The sequence below is a fragment of the Melanerpes formicivorus genome, unplaced genomic scaffold (assembly GCF_026170545.1).
Source record: "Melanerpes formicivorus ecotype bairdi unplaced genomic scaffold, bMelFor1.0.p_v2 SCAF_7, whole genome shotgun sequence".
Classification (NCBI taxonomy): Eukaryota; Metazoa; Chordata; class Aves; order Piciformes; family Picidae; genus Melanerpes; species Melanerpes formicivorus.
In genome coordinates, this window is record NW_027142359.1 from 12288702 (window position 1) to 12313719 (window position 25018).

General features: G+C 40.4%; 2 protein-coding genes across 2 annotated transcripts in view; one reads left to right on the forward strand and one right to left on the reverse strand.

Annotated features, from left to right (window-relative positions):
- The window catches only part of VCAM1 (vascular cell adhesion molecule 1), a 68740-nt gene extending 51522 nt beyond the window's left edge, over positions 1–17218 (forward strand). Inside the window, exon 9 of the transcript XR_010987656.1 lies at positions 15555–17218. The gene's annotated coding sequence lies outside the window, so the exon portion shown is untranslated. The remainder of the gene's footprint in view (positions 1–15554) is intronic.
- Positions 15647–24921, reverse strand: RTCA (RNA 3'-terminal phosphate cyclase). Its single transcript, XM_068141044.1, has 11 exons — positions 24701–24921; positions 24476–24576; positions 22887–23030; positions 21297–21420; positions 20757–20815; positions 20111–20252; positions 18839–18963; positions 18644–18702; positions 17952–18046; positions 16694–16798; positions 15647–16256 (listed from the first exon to the last, which is right to left on the reverse strand). Exons 1-11 carry the CDS (start codon positions 24743–24745, stop codon positions 16158–16160), a joined length of 1098 nt encoding a protein of 365 aa, XP_067997145.1. The 5' UTR covers positions 24746–24921; the 3' UTR covers positions 15647–16157.
- Between the last annotated feature and the right edge of the window lie 97 nt (positions 24922–25018).

A 25018-nucleotide genomic window follows, 5' to 3' on the forward strand; every position in this document is an offset into this window, starting at 1 on the left:
GTACAGATTTCCTGAGTTCCATATCTCATATCTTGGGACCTTTTGAAGGTTCTATTTTAAACTTCCTTGGTTTGTACTCTTTTCAAAATGGAAGAAAGTGGGAAAACATTTCAGCAAACTTCCAGCAGTGAGCTATGATTTCCAGATAGCATCTGGGGCACAGAAGAATGTAGTGTGAGGAGCTTTACAGAGCATCGCTATAAACTGTCAGCATCAGGAGGGAGGGATTTGGCAGTGATCCCACAGATTATAGCTGGAGTGCTGATTGTGCAAAATCTATTAAAGACTAATGCTGCATACAGTTTGGATTGCCAGTTACCGTATTTGACATAGTACAAGTGAGTAACCAATTATTTACATATTTCAAGAACTCTCCCTCTGATATGTAACATTAAAAGAAAATTTTTAAACAAATGTAAGCAGATTGGATAATGACTTTAAAAATTAGCTCAATTGTTTCATATAGATTTAGGATTGGGCGGAAAACTGATCTTTTTATATACAGGGTGTAGTCATTCTACTGATGTAATAGTAATTTTAGTAAGCATTTGTATTTGCAGTAAGACCTGGATTTTTCAAGAAAGTTGACTAAGAAATATTTTCTGTTTTCCTGAACATTTACAGTGTATTAAGTAATAGCATTTAGGACTTCCTTTAGAGTATCCTTGGCTGAAAAGTGTATTCCAGTAAATCTTTATTCCCAAAAAGGGTTTATGGTTGTCTTTGCATTCTTATAAATGCAGAGACCTGTACTGTAGAAATAAACTAGACTTATCAGAGATTATAGAGGATACAAGATTCATCCCTTAAGCAAGAAGATGTGATGATGAGCTCTCGCTTTCTCTCTCTCTCCTACCATGGTCCTGGTAGCACGTTGCAGCCATATCCTTTTCCTTTTCAGATCATTGGAAATGGCATTTGGGATCAGCCATCCATATATCTCCAATATCATCAGGAGTCAATTAAAATATATATTTGCTCACTATGGAAAGTTATAGGAACTTTTAATGTGAGGGAAAGGTCATCATGTTCTGTTTTTAATTAATAAGTATTTTGTTCTTAGTATTAGCTACAGAAAATACCTCTTTGGCTCTTCTCCTGTTTGAAAGTTCTCATCTGTCTTATGACCATAGCAGCCAGATGTAAGCCTGAATTCCAGTATGTGCTTCCTCATATTAGTGAGATAACCCCTCTTCAGTGTCTTTCACCTCAGGATGGCATTAACCAAGAGCCATGCAGGGTGGAACAGTGGGACACCCAGTGCACAGGACAAATGCAGAGCTATAAGATGCATCAGTGTTTAGTGTTCACTCCCCCTGGAGGAAGCCTTCAGCGTGGAGCCAGGTGCTTTCCCCAAGGAACCTGGTGAGCAGAGCTGTGAGTGTGTGCTCTAGGTTACTTTCAGCAGTTTTGGCTTACAAATGATACAAACATACTGGTATGCCAGCAGCTTTGCAGCACTGTTTTGAATCAGCAAGTTAGATAAGAACTCATGCTGTTCCTGTCATCTTGTATTATCACTCACTTTCTAAACAACAACAAAAACCCACAAAAAAAGTCCTCAAATTTGTGTCAAAATTCTTGAGTCAAGAGCATAAATCTGCAAATTGCTACTGTTTGTCTTCCTAGTGTCTTCTCATAAAGAATTGCTTAGGAAATAATTTTTCTGTGGTAATCTAGAGTCATCTGGTTTAGACACATATCTGTGTAGCATCAAAATTCATGTCAAACAACAGCTGTGGCTTTTTAGAGAATCATAACTGGAGTGTGAACCAGCAGCTGTGCTTGCAGCTCTTTAATCCTCTGACCTAAATCTGGGTGTTTGTCACCACCATCAACACTACTACTATTTGCTTCTAAGATTAAAGGGAAATAATGTCTCCATCTGCATGTAGTTGTAAAGCTGTGCCAGGTTAGGTTTTACTCTGTTAATTACTAAAATCTGTAAAGCATTTTAAGTGAAAGCTGGTGCTGTTTACAAGTGTTCCAGATGTAGCAGTTTCTCTGCAAAGGTTTTCCATTTGATTTCATGCACAAGATCCTAAAAAATGCCACAAAACTGCACTGCATCCTAATCCGAGACCTCCCCTAGATTCATAAATAGAAGTTGTTCCTGAATTGCTCTCGTCATGTTATTATTCTGTCTTCTTATTTGTCAAGGGGCATTAAATATGTTCTGAGGCTTGCAAGTGTTAATGCTCTACCAGAACAGCTGTGGTACAGCACACAAGCTGGATGCAAGATTTTGTTGCAGAGAAGAAAATTGTGCCAAATTTGAACAGTATAAGGTACTTCTGCGCTTTTGAGAAATTTGTTAGCATGAAAATAAAAAGCTAAATGTTTAGCCCTATACTAGAAAGATTTGAGATGCCATTGTCATCAGTGATAAGTGTAAATCTTCAAAATAGTTAAAATTTCACAGTCACTACAACATAGTGAAAGCAAACAGGTGCTGCAGGTAGGAACTGAGAACCAGGGATCCTAAATCCTGTTTTTTGACTCAGTCTTTCTTAATATGCCTTTTAGCAACTGATTTCACTTACCCTTTGGTTCTGTATCCTGCCTTGTTACATTCAGGCGTATAGTGAAGCTTAATTCATGTAAATCACTAACTAGTAGGAGAAATACTCTGGAGCAGAAGAGTGCTCTTCCTCATAGGGTGGTAGTTTGAGTGTGGGGCAGATAAAGCATATGCTAGAAAAGAGATTTTTCTAAAACTTGATCAAGTTTTCTTTAATCTGTTTTGTTTCTGGATATTTTGTGCATTTTGCATATCTTGGTTTAGTTGAAGACCAGTCTTGTTCTTTTCCTGGATGAAGTTGGGAAACCTCAGGAACCTTACACAAGTTTTGTTGTGAAATTTCATCAGAGTTTCCCAGCAGTTTGGATGCAGTCTTAGGCATACCCTGAACAATACTCTCTCACCTAAACAAACAAAACTAAAAGAAAAACATCCTTCTTTCAAAGATACCTGTTGCCAATAACTTATTTTGCTAAGGAGGTAGTTGCAAGCCTTCACAAAACATTCTCTATACAATGGGGATCCTTTTTTTACTGGAATGGTGGCTGACTACGTATTCATCTAGACTTAATTTTTCAGCTTGCTTGAGCTGGAGCTCCCAGATAATCCATGACACCTACACATTAAATCTCACTTTGTCTAAATTGGTTGAGCTAAGGGCTCACCAGGAAGAGTGACTCATGCATAGGGATAGCCAGGTTCACATGAAAGTCCTCCCCTTCTAGGCTCTATGGGTGCAGCTGGCTTCAGGAACTTGGAGCATGAACTCAAGCACTGCTACAGCATTTTATATCTATGAGCTTAATTTGCTTCAGCTTCATGTAATTTAAAGAACAAATGGTTTAATGTAAAAACCTCCAATCACACTGCAGAATGGGTCTCTCCTCTGTTCACATAGAAATAAGGTGAATCCCATATTCCAGTATTCCTTCTCTTTCATAAGAATCACCAATTACTGTAGCTGTCTCTGCAGCCAGGGATTAGTGCTACATTGGTGGGAACTGAGCCGCTGTCCAGTTAAACTGTAGGAGAGGCTTGCAGAGATATCCTTGGATGCCTTCTGCACCTCCAATTGTTGTAGTTTGCAGGATGTAAAATGGTTTTGCACAAGGTTAGCTGGAGCCAGACTGTGCTTCTAATTCTGTAGTTTAACAATACTGTGATACTGTAATGCTTCTGTAAGTAGATGTGAATGTGAGAGGAGGGAGAAAGGAAATGTGTACTCGGAAGGAAGGTGAAGAAATGCACCTAAAGCAGGAAAGAAATTAACTTGAAAGCAGAGCGTAGAAGATAAAAATAGTACCAGAAAAGGAAGTAAAAGAAAGTAAATGTGACTTTTTTTTTTTTTTTTTTTTTTTTTTAATACTGTGTATCACAAATAGTGGGTTCCACTGCAACTGAGTCTGCAAGCTGAAGGTGCTCACAGTCTGCAGCCCAGAAAGTGGGCCCTGAGTTGCTGTCTTGGTCACGGATTCACATGCTACATACTGCCAGTGATACAAAGAAAGTGAATAGTAACTAAGGAGGCAGAATGTGAAAGGAGGCAAAAGAAAGGCTTGGATCAATAGGTGTAATAGCTATTGCAATAGGTGTAATACCTCTTGACAATAGGTGTGAGATAGTGTAACTTTAACCTGTTAAATATCACAGATTTTGTAAGATGTCATGAGGTCATAAGAAAAACTGTGCCGGCTTTGCTGAGATTTCCTTGTTTTCTTCCACTGAGTTTTGACCTTATTTGTCTTACCCAGGCTACTGACATCTCTAGGGAAATAGTAGCTCCTGGAAACAGCCTGCCTAGGATTTACTGGAAGCTTGAATTTCATGCAGTCATGTGATTGGAGAAGCATCTGAGAATTAAATTCCTAGGTTTGACACTTCAAGGCTCACTGTGCAGCTCATGAGGAGTGGAGAAGGGCATACTGGTTGACAGTAGGCTGAACATGAGCCAGCCAATGGCATCCTGGCCTGTATCAGGAATGGTGTGGCCAGCTGGAGCAGGGAAAGTCATTCTGCCCCTGTACTCAGCACTGGTTAGGCCACACCTTGAGTACTGTGTCCATTTCTAGGCTCCTCAATTTAAGAAGGACATTGAGACACTTGAATTTGTCCAGGAAAGGGCAACGAGGCTGGTGAGATGTCTCAAGAAGAAGCCCTATGAGGAGCAGCTGAGGGGTCTGGGGGTGTTTAGCCTGGAGGAGAGGAGGCTCAGGGGAGACCTTATTGCTGTCTACAACTACCTGAAAGGAGGTTGTAGCCAGGTGGGGGTCAGTCTCTTCTCCCAGTCAACCTGTGACAGAATGAGAGGACACAGTCTCAAGCTGCACCAGGGGAGGTTTAGGCTGGATGTTAGGAAGAAATTCTTCACGGAAGGAGAATGTGCTGCCCAGGCAGGTGGTAGAGTCACTGCCCCTGAAAGTGTTTGAAAAGACACTGGATGAGGCACTTAGTACCATGGTTTAGTTGATTAGATGGTGTTGGGTGATAGGTTGGACTCGATGGTCTCAAAGGTCTTTTGCAACCTGGTTAATTCTGTATATTTCTGTATAAATTCTTGGTGGTTGCTGCTGGGACCTACGTGGTACACGAATATGTTCAAAACTTGGTTCTTACTGCAGGGACATCTTCCTATCTGTTTGTGATCCTGCAATGTGAGATGGGACTCATTTAACAGTCAAGACCAGGAGAATGTGGTATGGTTTCCCTCTTTCGCCTTTTTAATATTTTTTTTTTTTAATTTAATTTAATTTAATTTAATTTTCACAATATGTGAGTTAAGGTATCATCCAGAAAGTAAAAATTAGGGATTTAACTTCTTCCTTTGCCAGAAATAATTTAAATAGCTTTCCCTCCAAACAGCAGCAGTCACTAGCTATACAATTTGCTGAGGTGTTCATGAGGAAGTTTTCATTGGATCTGTTTCAGGATCATTAAATAATTGTTGGATAAAACCCACCAAGATTTTGTCTAAATGTGGGCTCTGGCTTGATACTTGATTGAGTGGCAAAGCATTTGAATTGTGCTTATTTTAAAGAGCACATATTACATAAAAAAACAGGATACAGGAATCTGGCTTGCAGTCAGAGGGCATAAGTCTTGTGGTCCTGGAGGTCACCATGTTCTGAGACGGAAGCAAACAAATCTATCTAAAAGAACAGTTTTGAAATTATTTGCACTGACTGACCAAATTGTGCTCAAAGCAGCTTAGTTCTGCTTTACACTGGCCCCTTCTCTCTGAGGGTGGTTATCATTGGTTCCTTTAACTTCATTGTTTTATGCAAGTAGGAAGAGTTAATAAGAATCATAGAATCAATAAGGTTAGAAAAGACCTCAAAGATCATCAAGTCCAGCCTGTCACCCAAAACCTCATGACTACTAAACCATGGCACCAAGTGCCACATCCAATCCCCTCTTGAACACCTTCAGGAATGGTGATTCTACCACCTCCCTGGGTAGCATATTCCAACGGCTAACAGCTCTCTCTTTGAAGAACTTTCTCCTCACCTCGAGCCTAAATATAGAAAGTATTTTCAGCTAATATTTGATTTTTTTAACTATATTAACCCATGCTAAATATTCTATTCCATTACTGCTAATCTAATCTGTCTTCAGTGGTGCAGGTATAAATACATTTAAAAAAAACCCAAAAGACAGCAAAGTAAACTTCAGTATGTTTTCATGTACTTGAACACACTGCAACAGCTGTAAATTTTAGTAAGAGGACAAGCAGCCACTTCTGGAAATAAAACTGTCCAGGTATGTAAGTATTCTTTATCTGGGGGCAGGCCCTGTCCTATTGAAAGATAAAAACATCTAAATCAGTTAGTCCAGCAGTTCATCGTGTTGGAATGTTGTAAATAAGGTGAAGGAAATCAGCATATTTGAATGTATTAATCAATTAGTTGTGTAGGTCTCTTCTTAGCTTTCAAAGCTGTTCTTTGGAGTTGTTAGGAGTTATTTTCAAAGGCTTTCAAGACCAGAGACTTGTACTCTGGAATGCAAAGAGAAAAAAGTATGAAAAAATCATTGGTACTATTAAGAATGTTTCATCTGAGAAGTCAGTTGTGCAAAATCACTGCTAAAACTGAGGAGCTGAAGTTTAAAGTCCAGAGCTACAATCTGGGGAGTAATAATATGATGAGAGGTTTGAAGGGATAGAGGGTGAAAGATTTGCTGGACTTAATGCAATGTAATTAATTTTTAAGCCCTGTTTTGAACTGGTGTAGTTCACTCACATAGTCTTCCTTTACAGTTTTACATCTGATAATTTGGTTATGAAAATGAGCTTTCCCACATAGAAGAGAATGCTAGCAATCTTGTTCTGATAAGAGATATTTATACAACACCAATCACTTAAGGGGGCCATGTGCTTACCCTCATGTCTGATGACGAGCCCACTGTAGCTATCTAACATTTGTCAGCACATGTTGATATTCCCTGTTCAGCTGGGGCCATTGCTTTCCAGTGCTACTTCATTGTAGCTTCTTTGACTCACTTGGATATTCTGTGAATTAACTGCTGTTAACTGAGAACCTTTCTGTAGACTCACATCTTAAAATAGTGGTGATAGAGGACCTAACTTGTAACATATCCTTGGTTGGGGAGTAAAGAAGAATCTAACGAAACTTAGGAAAGGGGAAGAGAGATGTGACAGTTGTAAAAAGGAACCTAATTGGTAAATTTGCATGGCAGAAAGACAGGTGAAAGAGCATAAGTCATTTGCTGTGTAGTACTCACTCACAAGCTGTTACGGTGAAGTATAATTCAAAATCAAAGTAGCCTGTGGCTGAGTTAAGGGGTATGATGGTAGAATAAAAGTGATGGAAATGTCATTCAGGCCCCCTGCTTACCCTCCCTTCCTTTCTTTGTCAAATGCTGTAATCTGATAATCTTTTTCATCTGTGCATATAGTCCAAATTCTGTCTTCAGTTATGCAATTGTACATTCCCTCAGTCATGGTTTCATCCTGTTATAAGCAAAGGTTTGCTGTTGTAATTATCACAGCAAAGTCTTGACCACTGCTTCTAAAATACACTGTACTGGAACCTATCTTATTCTGCCCAGCCTTTCTGTAAAAGGGCCCATTCTGGGGGGAGGGAAAAAAAAAGTGAATTTTTTTTTTAAAGAAAGAAGTCTGGGATTAAAACAAGCCTGACCTTATTCAGACATTATAAGCATTAATGCCTGAGAAAACATATGCTTATTAGTGCATTCCTGGATTACAAGAGTTGCATAAACTTCAGGCCATCTGGAGTTCTATAAACTATAACAGTGCAGTGTGTGTAAAGTTCTCTGTTTATATAGAGGTTTCCATATGGAAAATCATTAAATCCTTTCTCAAATTGTCTTTTTTTTTTTTTTTTCCCCCAAGAATCCTTCATCTGATAATGAAACTTTTGGGTGGCTAGACAAGTTTATTTGAAAGGAGAGAAACAGAAATACTTCCAGATGTTTTCTGAGCAAGGCCTTTGACACCGTCCCCCATAGCAAACTCCTGGCCAAGCTGTCAGCCCATGGCTTGGACAGCAGCACTCAGAGCTGGGTTAGGAACTGGCTGGATGGCCGAGCCCAGAGAGTGGTGGTGAATGGTGTCACATCCAGCTGGCAGCCAGTCAGTAGTGGAGTCCCCCAGGGATCAGTGCTGGGCCCCATCCTCTTTAACATCTTTATTGATGATCTGGATGAGGGCATTGAGTCTATCATCAGTAAATTTGCTGATGACACCAAGCTGGGGACAGGAGTTGATCTGCTAGAGGGTTGAGAGGCTTTGCAGAGAGACCTCGACAGGCTGGACAGATGGGCAGAGTCCAACAGCATGAGATTGAACACATCCAAGTGCCGGGTTCTGCACACTGGCCACAACAACCCCATGCAGTGCTACAGGCTGGGGTCTGAGTGGCTGGAGAGCAGCCAGGCAGAGAGGGACCTGGGGGTGCTGGTTGATGGTAAGATGAACATGAGCCTGCAGTGTGCCCAGGCGGCCAAGAGGGCCAATGGCATCCTGGCCTGCATTAAGAACAGTGTGGCCAGCAGGAGCAGGGAGGTCATTCTGCCCCTGTACACTGCACTGGTTAGGCCACACCTCGAGTACTGTGTCCAGTTCTGGGCCCCTCAGTTTAGGAAGGATGTTGACTTGCTGGAACGAGTCCAGAGAAGAGCAACAAAGTTAGTGAGGGGCTTGGAACACAAGCCCTATGAGGAGAGGCTGAGGGAGCTGGGGCTGCTTAGCCTGGAGAGGAGGAGACTCAGGGGTGACCTCATTACTCTCTACAACTACCTGAAGGGGGGTTGTAAACAGGCAGAGGTTGGTCTCTTCTCCCAGGCAGCCAGCACCAGAACAAGAGGACACAGTCTCAGGCTGCGCCAGGGGAAGTTCAGGCTGGAGGTCAGGAGGAAGTTTTACACAGAGAGAGTGATTGCCCATTGGAATGGACTGCCCGGGGAGGTGGTGGAGTCGCCGTCACTGGAGGTGTTCAGGAGGAGACTTGACAGGGTGCTTGGTTACATGGGTTAGTTGATTGGGTGGTGTTGGGTGATAGGTTGGACGCGATGATCTTGAAGGTCTCTTCCAACCTGGTCTATTCTATTCTATTCTATTCTATTCTAATAAAAGTTGTTCTTATTGTTAATCTTTGCATGGTGTGGCAGAAAACTTGTCTAAGATTTCATCCTAAGATATTTGTATGTGAAGGAAAATATTCAGTCATTATTTGAAAGTAGAATTTTCAAATCAGAGGTTGTTTGTTTTTTTTTCAGCAGATATCCTATAATTAGGGGATTGCGGTATCAGATTTGGAAAGCATTTGTCAGAAAGCCTCCTGGGCAGAGGAGGAGAGAGTGTGAAACCCCTAAGACACAGCTGGGTGGTATGAAAACTGAAAATCAAACAGCTTTTAGTTGAAGCTTCTCCACACACACAGCTTGTGGCTTCTAAGTAGATTTATGAGGAGATTTCCTAAACTTTAATCTCAGATTGAAGGAAAAATTCTGTTTATGCTTAAATTTACAGAGGACTGTGTTCCCACTTGTTTTACCTCAGTCTTTACAGACGTTTCTGCAGTCCTGTATTAGGGAAGCACTTTCCAGCTGACTTCCCTCACTTAATTTTCATATGCTGGTATCACCTCCTATTCTCTCCAAGCACCAATGGTTTTACATTCACTTGTTTTCCATTCAGAAGATGTAGCTCTAATCATAAAAAAACCCCTTTTTCATTGTTTCCATTGCAAGTAATTTAATTTGCTATTCCCCCTCCTGTGTACCTTTGTTTGGTATAATGTTTCATTTAACCCACATTTCATTTTAACATTGGCAGTTATAAATAACCCATGCTATAATATTTTAGAGAATTCTTCTGCATTGTGTTTAGATGATTATCACTTGCCAGACTGGCATTGAGGATCATAGAATAATTGAGGTAGGAAAGGAGCATAGGTAGGAAAGGCTCTGGTCTAACCCCACGCTCAGCGTGGTGTCTGCCATGAGCTCAGTCCAGGTTGGTCAGGGCTTTGTCCAGCCTGAGCATCTATTGTTTCAGTGTACTCCTGCTGCCCCTCATCCTCCAACCAGAGAGCGGCGTGAAGGGCCTGGCCCTATCTCCTCTGCAACTTACATGCAGACACGGGCAGGTTGCTGACAGGTGCCCAAACCCATCCCCTCCCCAGGCTGGGCAAGCCCCCTTCCCTCAGTCTCTCCTCACAGAGCTCCAGCCCCAGACCACTGCTCCCTTTTTAGTATGAAGGGACCCAAAACTTGATGCAGAATTCTCAACATTGTCTAGAAAATACTAAATATAGTGACCAACATAGGACAAGAGGAATGGTTAGGAGCTGAAGTAGATTTCAGGGCATGAGAAAAGGTTCAAAGGTACTCTTTTTGAGAGTAATGGCTTTCAGTCAGAATCAGAAAGCAGTATTCCTTGGGGAACTTTTTGTAACTGGGTGTATGTAATGCCCTTATTATTTGTCTTGAGACTTCAGTGCCTGCATGTGTCAGTGCAGTGCCTTTCTCTGAACATTACATTCATCCAAACACAATTCTCTCTCATGGAAATACACCAGGGACACACAGTTTGAGACTGTGAGAGGATCAATCCATTTCCTTGGTATATAGAACCTGTGAGTCATTGCCACTACCTGTTTGAGCAGTATTAAATGTAAGCATCTTAGTTGTATCTATACACCCACACTGAAGTTTTTATGTAAGATTCAAATGTGTCTGATTAACATAAGAAAACCCAGTGCATATTCGTAGAGCAGGTGCAAATTATGTCTCATCTCTTCCTGAACAAAAGGTTAATATATTCCCACAAGTGACTTAATCCAACCTTATCACTAAAATTATATGATTGTAAATGGATATAAATGAAAGTTGAAAAGCTTCAAGTAATGCACTGTAATTATTAGTTAATATTCACAAAGGGCAGGAAGTTTAAAAATAGCAAAGTTACACCACCAACTACCAACAACTAACTTGCACACACGGCATTCATTTTAACAATTAATTATGCTGTAAAATGTAAGCTTAAGTACTCAAAGCACGAGCACTGTAGGAGTGTGATGTAACCAGATCTGCAGCTCATGTTTTGACTTAGAGATTTAAAATCTAAGTGAACTGAAAGTAATGAAAACCTGGAGGGCTGAAGTTTAATGATGTGGAACCCAGTTGAAAAGGGAAAGTAACAACTTGGCAGAATATGAATTATACTAGTAGCCCCAAATTAATTTAAAGAATGTTATTACCTCAGTTGAAGTTTGTTCAAGTACATATGTAATGAAGAGTATTAATTATTGTATATAGAAAAAAACCAATAATTATGATTAACATTTCCTGGTAAGAGGTCAGCATGAGGTGACAGGATGTGAATTAGGCCTGGATAATAAAATTCTGTGTGCACACTCTTCTGCTGAAGGGTAAAATCCATTGTGGCTGTCTACAGATTTTCTAACTGTGGAGGAGAAAAGGGTTGCATGTGAAGCCTGATTTAATCAGTACCAGATTCCTTCAATCCAGACAGCACTGCAAAGATAGCATAAGGGGACAGACATCACAATGGCAAAAGCAAGCAATGGAGGGCCAGCAAAGCAACCTTCACATTCATCTAATAGTGGCTCCAGGGGTCATGTCACTAGACAGGGATGGACACTTGAGTGAGACCTCAAGAAAGTTCCCAAGGACTGCCAGTTACTGATGACCTGCTGCTCTTTGTAACAGACTTACACAGAGTGAGGAAGTGCACTAATTATATTGCTGAGCTGCTCTTAATTGTGCATTTACTAAGAAGAGTTTTTTTTCTGGGTTTTGTTAATCTTTTTTAATATAGTGGCCAAGTGTTCATGTACTTCTGTATGTCTGTTTGGAAGACAGGAATTGCATTTCAAATTTTCACTGGGAATTTTTTGTTCAACTCAGTTTTGGTTTGTTTTCTTTACTTTTATTTTTGCTTAAAAACAAAGCCTGCACATTTTTTAATTCTTTCCAAAATAAAGTTTTGTTTAGATAGACCAGATTTCAGGAAGTGTTGGATAGACTTGGCTCCTCACATCTCTATGGGACCAGATGGGATCCGTCCTAGGGCGATGAAAGAGCTGGCAGATGAGCTTGCCAAGCCACTCTTCTTCATGTATCAACAGTCCTGGCTCACTGGAGAGGTCCCAGATGACTGGAAGCTGGCCAGTGCGATACCCATCCACAAGAAGGGCTGAAAGGAGGAACTGGGAAATTCTAGGCCTGCCAGCCTAACCTCAGTGACAGGCAAGACCATGGAACAGGTCATCCTGAGTGCAATCACTTGGCATGTACAGGATGGCCAAGGGATCATACCCAGCTAGGATGGATTTAGGATGGCAGGTCCTGCCTGACCAACCTGATCTCCTTCTATGATCAGGTTACCCACCTGGTGGATGTGGGGAAGGCTGTGAATCTAGTCTACCTGGACCTCAGCAAGGCCTTTGACACCATCCCCCATAGCAAACTCCTGGCCAAGCTGTCAGCCCCTGGCTTGCACAGGTGCACTCTGAACTGGATTAGGAACTGCCTGGAGGGCCAGGCCCAGAGAATGGTGCCACTTCCAGTTGAGAGCCAGTCACTACTTGTGTTTGTGTCTCCCAGGGAACAGTATTGGGCCCGATCCTGTTCAGACTCTTTACTGATGATCTGGACGAGGGGATTGAGTCCAAAATTAGTAAGTCTGCAGATGACACCCAAGCTGGGGGCAGGTGTCACTCTGTTAGAGGGTAGGAGAGCTCTGCAGAGGGACCTCAACAGGCTGGACAGATGGGCACAGTCCAATGGCATAAGATTTAACACATCTAAGTGCCAGGTTCTACACATTGGCCACAGCAACCCCATGCAGTGCTACAGGCTGGGGACAAGAGTGACTGGAGAGCGGCCAGGAAGAAAGGGATCTGTGTGTACTGATTGAAAGTAGGCTGAACATGAGCCAGCAGTGTGCCCAGGTGGCCAAGAAGGCCAATGGCATCCTGGCCTGTATCAGAAATAGTGTGGCCAGTTGGAGCAGGGAAGTCATTGTGCCCCTGTACTCAGCACTGGTTAGGCCATGCCTTGAGTACTGTGTCCAGTTCTGGGCCCCTCAATTTAAGAAACATGTTGAGATTCTTGAATGTGTCCAGAGAAAGGCAACAAAGCTGGTGAGGGGTCTGGACCACAAGCCGTATGAGGAGTGGCTGAAGGAGCTGGAGCTGTTTAGCCTGGAGGAGAGGAGGCTCAGGGGAGACCTTATTGCTGTCTACAACTACCTGAAAGGAGGTTGTAGCCAGGTGGGGGTTGGTCTCTTCTCCCAGTCAACCTGTGACAGAATGAGAAGACACAGTCTCAAGCTGCGCCAGGGGAGGTTTAGGCTGGATGGTAGGAAGAAGTTCTTCACAGAAAGAGTGATTGGCCGTGGGAATGGGCTGCCCAGGCAGGTGGTGGAGTCACTGCCCCTGGAAGTGTTTGAAAAAAAGACTGGATGGGGTATTTAGTACCATGGTTTAGTTGAGTACCATGGTTGGTGTTGAGTAATAGGTGGGACTTGATCTCAAAGGTCTTTTCCAACCTGTGATTCTGTGAGAGATAGGAATCCTAATGTGAGATAGTTCTCTCAATGTTTCACTGGTTCTTGTGTCTTGCTGTGATTGTTCTAAGAGTCTTGTGAATGTGGGAAAGAATTTTGTAGCACCGCAGGCAGTATCTCAGTGTGCAAGCTGGCATAATTTTTCAAAAGCAAAGCAAAGCTGTGACAAGATACTCCAGACAGCCTTTGAGACCAGACATAAAATCATGCTCAAGCTTATCCTACTTTCCATACATAATGCAGTATGTATATGTGCACAAATATATAGAAGTCGGCCTAAATTTAAAAGATGTAATTTAGCTTTGCTCTTCTTCATAAGGCTTTCTTAATGTGACAGCAGCTAGTTACACTGATTTATTTATTTAAACCACCTAGGCACTAAATCTAAGTATAGTCCACAAAGAATCTACTAGGCAAGAAAGTGGGTCATTCTTACTTGATTGCTAAAGTTAAGCAGTGATTACAGGGTGAGAAAGCCCTGTAATCACTGCTAAGGCACTAGCTAGAGATTTTAAAACCTAAAGGGAAGTTGTTAAGTCTGTATTGTAATTTACAATGTTCTTTGAATAACAGTAGAAAGAATGGCAATTTTATTATCTCTCAAGCAGCATTTCTATAAACACTGGAATTGCATAATAAAAGATAAATTTAATTGCCTGTACTCTGTGAAAGTTGCTTGGCTGGATACTGGCAAAAAGATACTGAATTAGGAGAAAAAATTTCACAGAAAGAGTGGTCAGGCATTGGAATGTGCTGCCCAGGGAGATGATTGAGTCACTAACCCTGGATGTGTTTAAAGGTCGTTTAGACATGGTGCTTGGGGATATGGTTTGGTGGTGAACTTTGTAGAGTAGGGTTATCTGTTGGACTTGGTGATCCTGAGGGTCTTTTCCAACCCAAATGAATGTTTCTGTAATGTTTTGCAGAGAATCCAAGGATGAAACTTCAAAAATAACAAAAAGGAAACTTACTTTCTTTTTTTTTCCAATACAAAGTTCTTCCAAAAGGAAACTTTGAGTATCATTAGCAGCACAGGCTAGTAATTCCCAGAGGTGCTCTTCAAGGGCAGTCCAGGATCACTGTTACAAACTTCAGCAGGTATCTGCTGCCGCCTTCAGTCTGTTCCCAGTATTAGTGAAAAAAAAAGATGTAGTCAATTAATTGCAAGCCATTCTTTTGCACTAGTTTTTGCATGGGGAGAGGGGAAGAATGCAAAGAAGAAATACATTGTTAAGCAGATAGTTGTTGAACTTTTTTTGTATATTAGCAAAGGATTTTTCTCATGTCATAAATGCAGTAATTTGATTATCCTAATGAGCACGACCAACAATACTTCAAGATGTATCTTCAGCTGTTAGCTTCAATTGAGAAAAAGATCCTAGAGCAAAGGCTGCAAAGTGGGCTGTGGAAAATGTGTAAATTAATTCAAGCTTACAGAGTATTTATATAGTTTTGGTTATGTGATTCCAACTCTGGGATCCAGTTCTTCAGCTGCAGAACAAATTATGATCTACTACTTCTTGTATTTTCCTTTTACTTCAGAAAAGGCACGATCAAAGCTGGAGGGACAGAAGGTCTTCCACACATAGTCTACATAATGGGAATAACCCAGGTGGATTTTATATGCCTACATACACCTGTGTAGATAGAGTGCTCATTGTACATATATGCATGCATCTGTGTGTACGTGTGTGTGTTCAGTAGCTTCCTAATCTCAGCTGTAATTAAGTACTCCCTTTGAAAACAACAAACAGTTTGGTGAAAATGTAGACCCAGTTAGTATGCTAATAAGGACAACCATAGACAGAAAATCCAATCAATCATAAAGCTAGTATTTTGTGTTTAGGATGTGATGTAGCACATTATTTTACCGTGCCTGAGAAAGTTTTTTTAAAACAGATGGAAAGATTTAAAACAAACCTATTTGATACAATGTTTTGTTTGTTTTTTCTCCTGTAGGGAGAGAAGGAAATTCTGTCAAGTTACTTTGTATCAATGTTCTACTGACACTACTCCCTGAGGTAACAGCAAATATAAGAACCAGGCCTTCATGTGGTGATAGTGCTTTATTATTTCCTCAGGCACAATTGAAGCACAGTGGTTAAAGAAAAAGGACAGAGATTTAATGGTGCACTTCTTTCCACGTACCTTGTAACACAAAAGTCCCCTAACAATAGAACTTCATTTTTTCCAAAGGGGAAAGAATGCATCAATGTGCTTTCAAAACTGACATGGTTATTTTCTACTTTGGTGAATCTGAACTTCTGCTAAACTGAAGCTCTCAAATACATACAACATATTCTATCTGCTGTCCTGTTTTACTGCTTTTGCTGCTCATGGTAAAAAATAATTAAAAAAAAAAAAAAAAAGAAAAGAAGATATATCAATTTTTCATTCTCAGCACACCAAGGAAAAACTTGACATCATGCTCGGAATTACATCATTCAGATATGACAGAAGGCTCTTCCTGTTCACACATGTATCAAAATGTAGTGCAATGCATCACTGAGGTATGTTGAGTTTTGCTTTTGTCATCTTGATGCTTCTCTTTTCCTTTTTACCCTATAAGTTTGAGTTTATCATCCCCATTCCTTGGCACTCAATGATGTAGGTATCTTTACTGGGATCTTCCTCTTCTGACTTTGTCACAGTAAATTTGGCCTAAAACAGAATTAGGAATACATAATATTTAAACTTATTTATGTTATAACTTCATTACTTGAGTATCTGATGCTCAATAATCATATTGCCATGTGTTGTATTACAACTTTGATTTGATTAAATGTTTAATAAAGGTGGTGAAAGTATCTCACCATTCTAGAAGCATTTAACTCTAAAGTATATTCACTTTAGAATAAACCAAACCAGGTTGGAAGAGACCTTCAAGATCATCGTGTCCAACCCATCAACCAATCCAACCCACTCAAACAGCTAACCCACCCAAACAGCTAACTTTCTACAGGAAAACTATATAAATATTGTAGCAATTATTTTATCAGTGTTTGCCCTCCATGATCAAATTCAGTTCACAATGCCTGCTAAACTCTACACTACCTAGTTACTGGATGACAATCAATTTCCTGAACTTTTGTGCTCACCTTTGTTAGCTGCTCTGCAAAGTGTATAGCTGTTTGAGTATGAAGTGTAATTGGTCCACTTTTCACTCTGGATACTCCCTTTGCTAGTGCCATAAAAATAATCAGCTGAAAGGGAAGGAAAGGTAATTAATTATTAAGTAACTCTTCAGATCCTAGGGAGTTGATAACAGCAACAAAAAAGGAAAGTCACGCAAAATGTCTGCAGATGTGAAAGTGTGGTTTGTCAAGTTTCATAAAACTTCATGATGCTGAATGCTAAGAATGATGCAAGGCTGAGGATGCTTGGAAGTGACTACTCTAAGTGCCTGTTGCACAAGGGCTGCTACTTGTCCAGTGGAGTTTGCCACTGAATTCCTGTTACTTACTACTTTACTACTTTTATACTTCATTCTCTCCCATCCTGAAGTACTCCAGATTGGTAAGTTATCTTTATGGACACAAAAAACTTAGGAAGGTTTCTCAACTCTTACACTTTCTGATGACATATTCCCCAGACAGATATTAAAAAAAAAAAAAAAAAAAGAAGAGGAGATGTGAATTACAAACTTCACCACCACAAGTACTCTGTAAGCATAACTCTGAGCAGTTCCCTTATACTCTGACTCTAGCTGTGGCATGTTTCACCAAATGTACTGCCCATGCTTTGGAAAAAGTAGGATGGGTCCAAGACCTAAATACTTCCTGTTATACTGCATAATGTGTGGGCAGGTGTTTGCAGGTGAGAGTTAACAGCATCCCATCTAGAACAGTCCAAGATTATTATGAGGCTGCGTTACCGAAAATAAGATAGGGGAGGGATCATCATTCTCAAGTGAAAGGGGGTGAACAAGGCACAGAGGAGCACCTCCTAGATATTCTGTTCTCTAATAGCTTCACTTAGTATCAGTCTTAATATGCAACCAGGAAGCTATTTGTATTCCATCACATGGAGTACCAAATAGAAGTAAATTCCTACATCTTTCATCAATACCTAATAAAATTTACAGGGAGGGAAAATGTAAGGGTGTTACTGTAAAGCCAGAGGAATCTGTGGTTCCCAAGAACTCCATATAATTTGCTAATCTTACTGATGCTGTGACCACACCTGGAAACCTCCTACAACTTCTAATTATAAAATGATTATGTAAAGCCATGCCCACCTATAGAGATACAGTCTACATCTCAATTATTTCTTGGCTTAGATTTATATTCTTTAGAGGGAATACATACGTGTATTCTTGCTACTTCAACATCATGGAAACACATACAGGAGCCTTACTTGGTCTTGCAGAGAATCATCCACAGTTCCACCATGTTTAAGATTTTTAAGCAGTATCTCAGCTGCTTCAATGCCAACTTTGTCAGGATTCTTTCCTAATAGAGAAATCCAGGACATAGGGATAAAAATACAGAAGGAAAAAAAATAAATCAAGAAATGATCAACTTTTTAAGTCTTATTTCCATGTTCTTGCCTCAAATGTCCACTTAAAAACCCCTTCCATCTGACATGACATACAATTCATACTTCCTAAGCAGTGGAAAGAAAGTAGCCCAACTTAGGCAGAGAAATATTTCATTCAAACCATTTTAAATCAAAATAATTTCTGCTCCTTTTAATATAGACACACATCTAGATTCACGGTTGAACTAAAACCACACAAAGACTGTATGTTCTTAAAGTCCATAAGCATTTTCTGCTCAATGATCCTTAAAAATCCACCCTGATAAAAAGTAAATTTAATAATTTTGTAATTTTTGTCACTACACAGAAGTATCTTAGTACAAAGTGTAAGATTATATTAGCTGTCTTAAAATCTTCTCATTTGCACTGTCCTTTATTACTAAAACCCATGCATTTAAAAATCCAACGCTCAAAGCATCAGCTCTTTGAACAGATTATTCTTCAGGTTCCTATTTACTCATAGCACATCAAGCTAAATCTGGAGGAAGCGTACTTCATGGAACTCCTACCTCTCTTGCCAAGTGATGATCCAGCTAGCAAACAACCTGTTGAAGTCTCTGCAACAATGCTAAGCAGAAAAAACAAAATCTGTATTAAGAACAAAATCACACACATTACACTTTATTTAGCAGATACATAATCAATATCTAGCTAATCAACCAGCAAAGTTACAGGTAGCAATATAAAGTTTGGGCTCATCTTACATTATTCCACTTCCAGTCCCAACAGCTTGATCATCAGGTTCTCGAACGGCCTGAATGTTAATGTAAAGATCTCTGATTTCTTTTCTGATGCATCTCACTGCTGCTGCTGCCATGTCTTTTGCCAGCTGACAGGATAGGAGGTAAAAACATTGATTCAATTATATAACTATAGTAATACTTTATCCTCATAAGTCTAATTATTACCATCAATTTCTGATTAAAGGGGCTACTTTATTAACTAGAAAACAAAGGATTGTTATAAAACCCCTACAAGTAAGCACTAAAGATCATCTCTTCTAGGAATTTTCTGACAAAATTATGGTAACATTAAATGCTTAAAGGACAATTACATTGCTGTATCTAGAAGCTTAACTGTCACTAGAAATTCAAGGACATTTTCCCATTCATAAGGAGAATGATACCATTTCAGCCTTGATTATCTCAAAACATTAGATTGTAAAAAACCAACCAAACCAACCCAAACAAAACCACGAAACTAAAGCACCCCACAACTATTATGTACAGGATATATTCTGTAAGATATAATAAAAAATAACAGTTTTAAATCAGGCAGGTAGCAGCAAATGAAGCTTATCTCATTCTTGTGATCCAATCACAGTCACTATTCATAGTTTGAAGGTGTTGAGACCAAACCCAGCAGGCCACAGCTCTTCAAAAACTAAGTTAGTTTCTCCTTTTCCTTCCTCTACTAATTCCTAGCCTGTGTGAGAGAGGGAGCCTTAAGGAGATCCCACCACCCATTTGCTGTAAATACAGACAGAACAGGAATAATAAATAGAAGGGAGTACAAAGGAACAGATCTCTGTTTTACCTTTGCTACCCAAAACTTTGTCTAATACCCTCAGCAATATTTGACAAAAAATTGATGCAGTCTGAATTCTGCCTAGACATGGCACCATAGTTGACCCATATATCTATGAAGGGGATGATTCCAGATTTAAAATAATCCATGTAAATATGAATGATATGTAAATCACATACAAGATACCTCTCAATATGTACTAAAGACTTTAGAACAGTCATATGAAGGATATCGAGGATACCATTCTCATTTCCTGGTTTAGCTGCTACCATATTGCTTGCGTTTTAGAAATGTCCAAAAGTCTATTCTACAGCCTGAATAATCAAAACCATTTAATAAAGTGAAAGACTGCAAAACACAGGAACAGCAGAGGCAGGTTAAGCAGATTACATGCAATTTTGTATAGATTTATGAAGCTGGATACTACCAGAGCTATTATCAGCTCTTACCTTTATAGGCAACGCTCCAGCAACAAATGCTCTTCCATATATCTTTGTCACTGTGCCACGTTCTGTTAAGTTTATTGGGCTCAACTCTTTGACTGGTGACATCTGGACTACAACTTCACCACCTCCCTGAGGGTAGTAACCCCTATTTAGAAACACTAATCAGATATAAATGCAAAGATCACAAGGAAACCAAGAAAAGAGGCAGAAGGCTCTTCATGTATTCTATTCTATTATACATTTTAAAGTCTGTTTCTGTACATATGAATTTTATTGATGTGTGCCTTTGAAAATTTTAGAATAGAATTAAATTCTCCAATAGTATTACCTCACATTGCACATCTTATTAACAACCTAACACAAGCATTACTTGCCACATCAGAAAAACCTTAGTAATGTACTACCTGTTTACCATGTGCTTGCCCTAGAGGTAGCCTGTTAATAGCAGCTGAAGACTCACCAATGGAAAACAAAACCAAGAGTGAGCCATATCACATTCATCATGCAGCGACAGAACACAGGGGCAGCTAATGCAGATTAGTTTATGTATTATAAATTCATCCCTCAGCTTGATTGGGAGCACCTGGTGTGAGTGCTTCTGTGATCACAGTTCAGTAAGATGTGTCTTTCCATGTCTCCCATAACTCACCTCTTTTTTATGTCACAATTAAATGTGAAATTAAACTTTTCAACAATTGGCTTGAAAACCTGGAAAACAAGCATATATACAAATCACAGAGTGAGTCTGTCTTGCATTTACAATTTTCCACTGTTTTATATAATCTTAAAAAAAAAAAAAGCATCATATAAATTCATTACATTATTAAAACAAAACAGACAGCCAGTCTCATCCATATAGCTTATTTCACATTTCTTCTGAATAGTGCAAAAGGATTTTCTTATGAAATGAGGGAGAGAAATTCTTTAGCAAATCATCGCACTTCTAGTATAAATAATATATTTTAAATGATGTTTTCTTCAATAATTAGAAGCAAAAAGACTAGTTGCTGTTTCAGGGAAATCCATGAAACACTGGTTGCGCTCTGCAAACAGTACACTAATAGTGTTACACTCCCATGCCTGACTCCATAATTTCAAATAAACTTGCAGGAAGAGCAACAGAAGTATTGCAGTTATGTTGTATATATACACATAAAAGATGCACCAAGCCAAAGAAGTTTTTCCCTACCATGACTGTGTAGTCTATCTGAGGAGCCATCTCAGCATTAGTCCCACCTTTTAAATGAAGTTCTGATGGGGAAGCAGCAAACAGCACACAGGGCATCGCTACCTGCATCAGTAGACACACACTCCTAAAAGCAATTATAAAATACTCAAATGTCACAGAATCACAAAATTGTCAGGGTTGGAATGGACCTCAAGGATCATCTAATCCCAACCCCCTACCATGTCATGTAATCATAATCTGTATAATTCCATAGAATCACTATACATCAAAGACAAATGGCTTTCCAGAACATTTATATAACTAATTGATTTTGAATGTAATCTATAAATGTATTAGTACTAAAAAAAAAAAATCAATTTAAAACGTCATGTCTTTAGCAAGTCTAAGTAGCTAAGTATCTTTAATGTACTTGTTTGAAATAAAAACAATGTAGCTTACTTGCTGCACTGATAGGATTGTGAAAATTGTAGGTATAGCTAGCAGATGACAAACCCAGAAAAAGCTTAGGTAGTAATTCTAACACTTACTTGATAACAAAGCATTTAGAAAACAACAAAGTTTCTTAGAAGCTGGTCAGCATGCCAAACAAGAAAATTTAGGAACATGGGAAGTATGCTTTTAGATAACCAGATTCTTTCTGTATTTCACAGATACTAAGCAACTTCCAAGATAAATTTTGCAAAAGTTAGTTTTTCAGTAAAAGAAAATGGTTATCTCATAGGGGTTTCAAGCATTTTGAATTGTGAAAACAGCAGTCACCACTGAACTGAAGAAAACACGGTTTGGTTTTCTTAAATAACTTCTAAGTTTTTGTAAACTGTACTGTTTCTTTTGTTTGTTTTGCTTGTGTTTAATCACTAATTCTGCTGTATCATTGCTTAGTTAAACCTTTCTGTATTAACTAAAAGGCATCAGCTTAGCTGTTTACACTGTTTCAGGTCAGAAAAATATTTCTCTTAATGTAAACTGTAACTTATGCCTAACTTGACTTAGCTTCCAGTCAACTGCTCACCCCAGTCTTCCATAACTAAAACCCACTTACTTGGTTTTGCAGCAGATCCCAAGAACAAAGGAGCTAACACAGAAATATAGAATAGGAGGAAGACATGCACGTATAACCACGGATAGCATGTTCCCAGTTCCAACACTAGTATCCCATATTGTATCATTGCATGTGTAAGTAAAATCTCAAAATCTACTTTATTATATGATACGGATTATTTCAGATCTCACAGATTTGAGACAGTTACCTAATTTGATGCATGTGACCTGATATGTAATGTACTAATGCGAGAAAATAACAGATAAAGTTTAAATACACAGGCAGCTGGGTTTTGCTTAACATTAACCAAGGATTCAACTTACATAGCAACTATAATTTTTAATTTGCATTAATTTTATTCATACATATCCTGCCTACACTAAAGGTTCATTGGTCACATATATTTGGGTCAGGCAGCAAATACTTTAGCTCCTCACCCATCTATCAATGTTATTTTTTCCCCTCTGCTCATTTTTGATAATTTCAAAGTTACCAAAATCAGTTAAGTGGTGTTACAGGTCAGTCATTATCCATGTACAAAGACATACCCTGCTGTTTTCGTATCTGCTATGTGGGTTCCACCTTTGATCTTCCCAGGAGTGAAGATTATTTCTGTTGAGCCAATTTCTCCACCTTCCAGCTTACCCTCACATAGATCTCGAATCATCTCCAATCCAGATAGATGCTGAGGCCTTGGATATGAATTAAAGATACATGTAAGTAGACTGCATACTCATGTTACATTAAAAGATCTACTGAACACCAACTAACAAATACTACCATTGCAAATTTCAGATCAAACATAGATCAGAAATTCAGTCTGACTCCTAAAGTACTTCTGAGTTCACAGGAGCCAAAGGAGCAACATTCACGCTGTTCTGGAAACTGCAGGATTCTGGTGTGTCTTCTATTAGACTGGGTCGAGACAGACATGAGATGAAGGAGCAGTGGCTTGTGCTAATGTGACAAATGCTTGGACAAAAATGCAATGGGTTGAAGATGGCAGTACTGAGCTGCAGCCAAGTCAGTAACCAGTTGCCAAAGCCACAAAAGATTTAGCAGATTTGCTATGTATCTGTCCTGCTGTTCTTTTTTCCCTTTGAGTAATTTAAATAGGATATAAATGAACTATTCTTAGTACTGTGTGTTCAACGAGCCTTGTTTTGCTGAGGCATGACATGACCTCAATTTTCATGTTTCATATGGTGCAGTCTGCTTAGCACCTTTGAGAATATTTTTGAGAAGGTCTGTAACTGTGGTGCCTAAGAGATGTGCCCTCACTTTCCCTGGCCAGTCAGACATGGACAGGGAGGAACAGCACTGAGAGGAGCAGGTGAAGCGCTCCAGTCCTCTCACCAGGAGACTGTGGGGTACCCAGTTCATACTCTAGCTTTCCTCCATGCTCAATCTTTCCATATATTTGCTATCAAAAATAGTGTGGCCAGCAGGAGTAGGGAAGTGACTGTCCCCTGTACTTGGCAGGCTGTACTTCAAATACTGTGTTCAGTTTTGGGCCCCTGGCTACAAGAAAAGCATGGAGGTGCTGTCCAAAGAAGAGCAACAAAGCTGGTGAAGGGTCTTAAAAGGAGTGGCAGATAGAACTAGGGTTCTTCGGTTTGGAGAAAAGGAGGTTCAGGGTAAACCTTATTGCTCTCTACAAAAATGAAGATTGTTATGAGGTGGGTGTTGGTCTGTAGCAAATAATAGGATGATAGAATGGTCTCAGGTTGTGCCAGAGGAGGTTAAGATTGGGTATGAGTCATCATCTCCAGAATTATTTAAAAGATGTGTCGACATGGTGTTTAAAGATAAGGTTTAGTGGTGGACTTGCAAGTGTTATGTTAACGGTTGTAGCCTATGATATAAAAGAAAAGGTCTCGTCCAGCCTAAGCAATTCTTTCCACATAAGTGAGCCACAGACAGGACTTTCTGATTTAAAGGCCCTCTCAAAGCAATAGAAATATGAGATTTGTTCTTGGAAGTATTTCAGCCAAAAGCAAGCTAAAGAGTTTGCACGGATACAGCCCTGGACTTACACACACTGTAACGGGACCCCGCTGGACGCACCCCTGGTCCACCACGCCCGCGCCAGCCCTATGGGCGAAAAAAAGACATGAGGACGAGGGATGGCCCTTACCTGAGGCCGGGCTGGCTTCTTCCGGCGCGGATCCGGTGCACCCGTAGCGGCAGGCCCAGCAAGCAGCTCAGTGCCGTGGACACTCGCAAAATCTGCCCACCCTGCACGGAGAAAGGGCGTTCGTCAGGCGCTATGACACTTCCCACCCAGTCGGCCGCTACCGGCCCGGCCGTCAGCGCTGCCCAGGGAGAGGTAAAGAGAGGCCAGACCGCCGCTGGAGCTCACCCCCTCCATGATCCCGCCGTCTATCTCCACCTTCTTCCCGTCCATGACTGGCAGCGAGCGCAGTTGTCTCTCGCAGAGGCCCCTGCCGCGCCGATGGAATCCCAGCGGGGCCCTGCAGACGGCGAGCCCTCGGTGAAGCAGCCCCCCGTGGTCGCGAACACTTGGTGACGGAAGCGCGCACAAAACGTGCTCCAGTGCGCCCCAACCTGTCGGCGCCCGGGCGGGGGGACAGCGTTGGAGCAGGCGCAGGGCGGAGCCACCTCGGCGCCCACCCGCCGTGGGTTGGCAGGGGCGGCTCCGCGGCGTGAGAGACAGCCG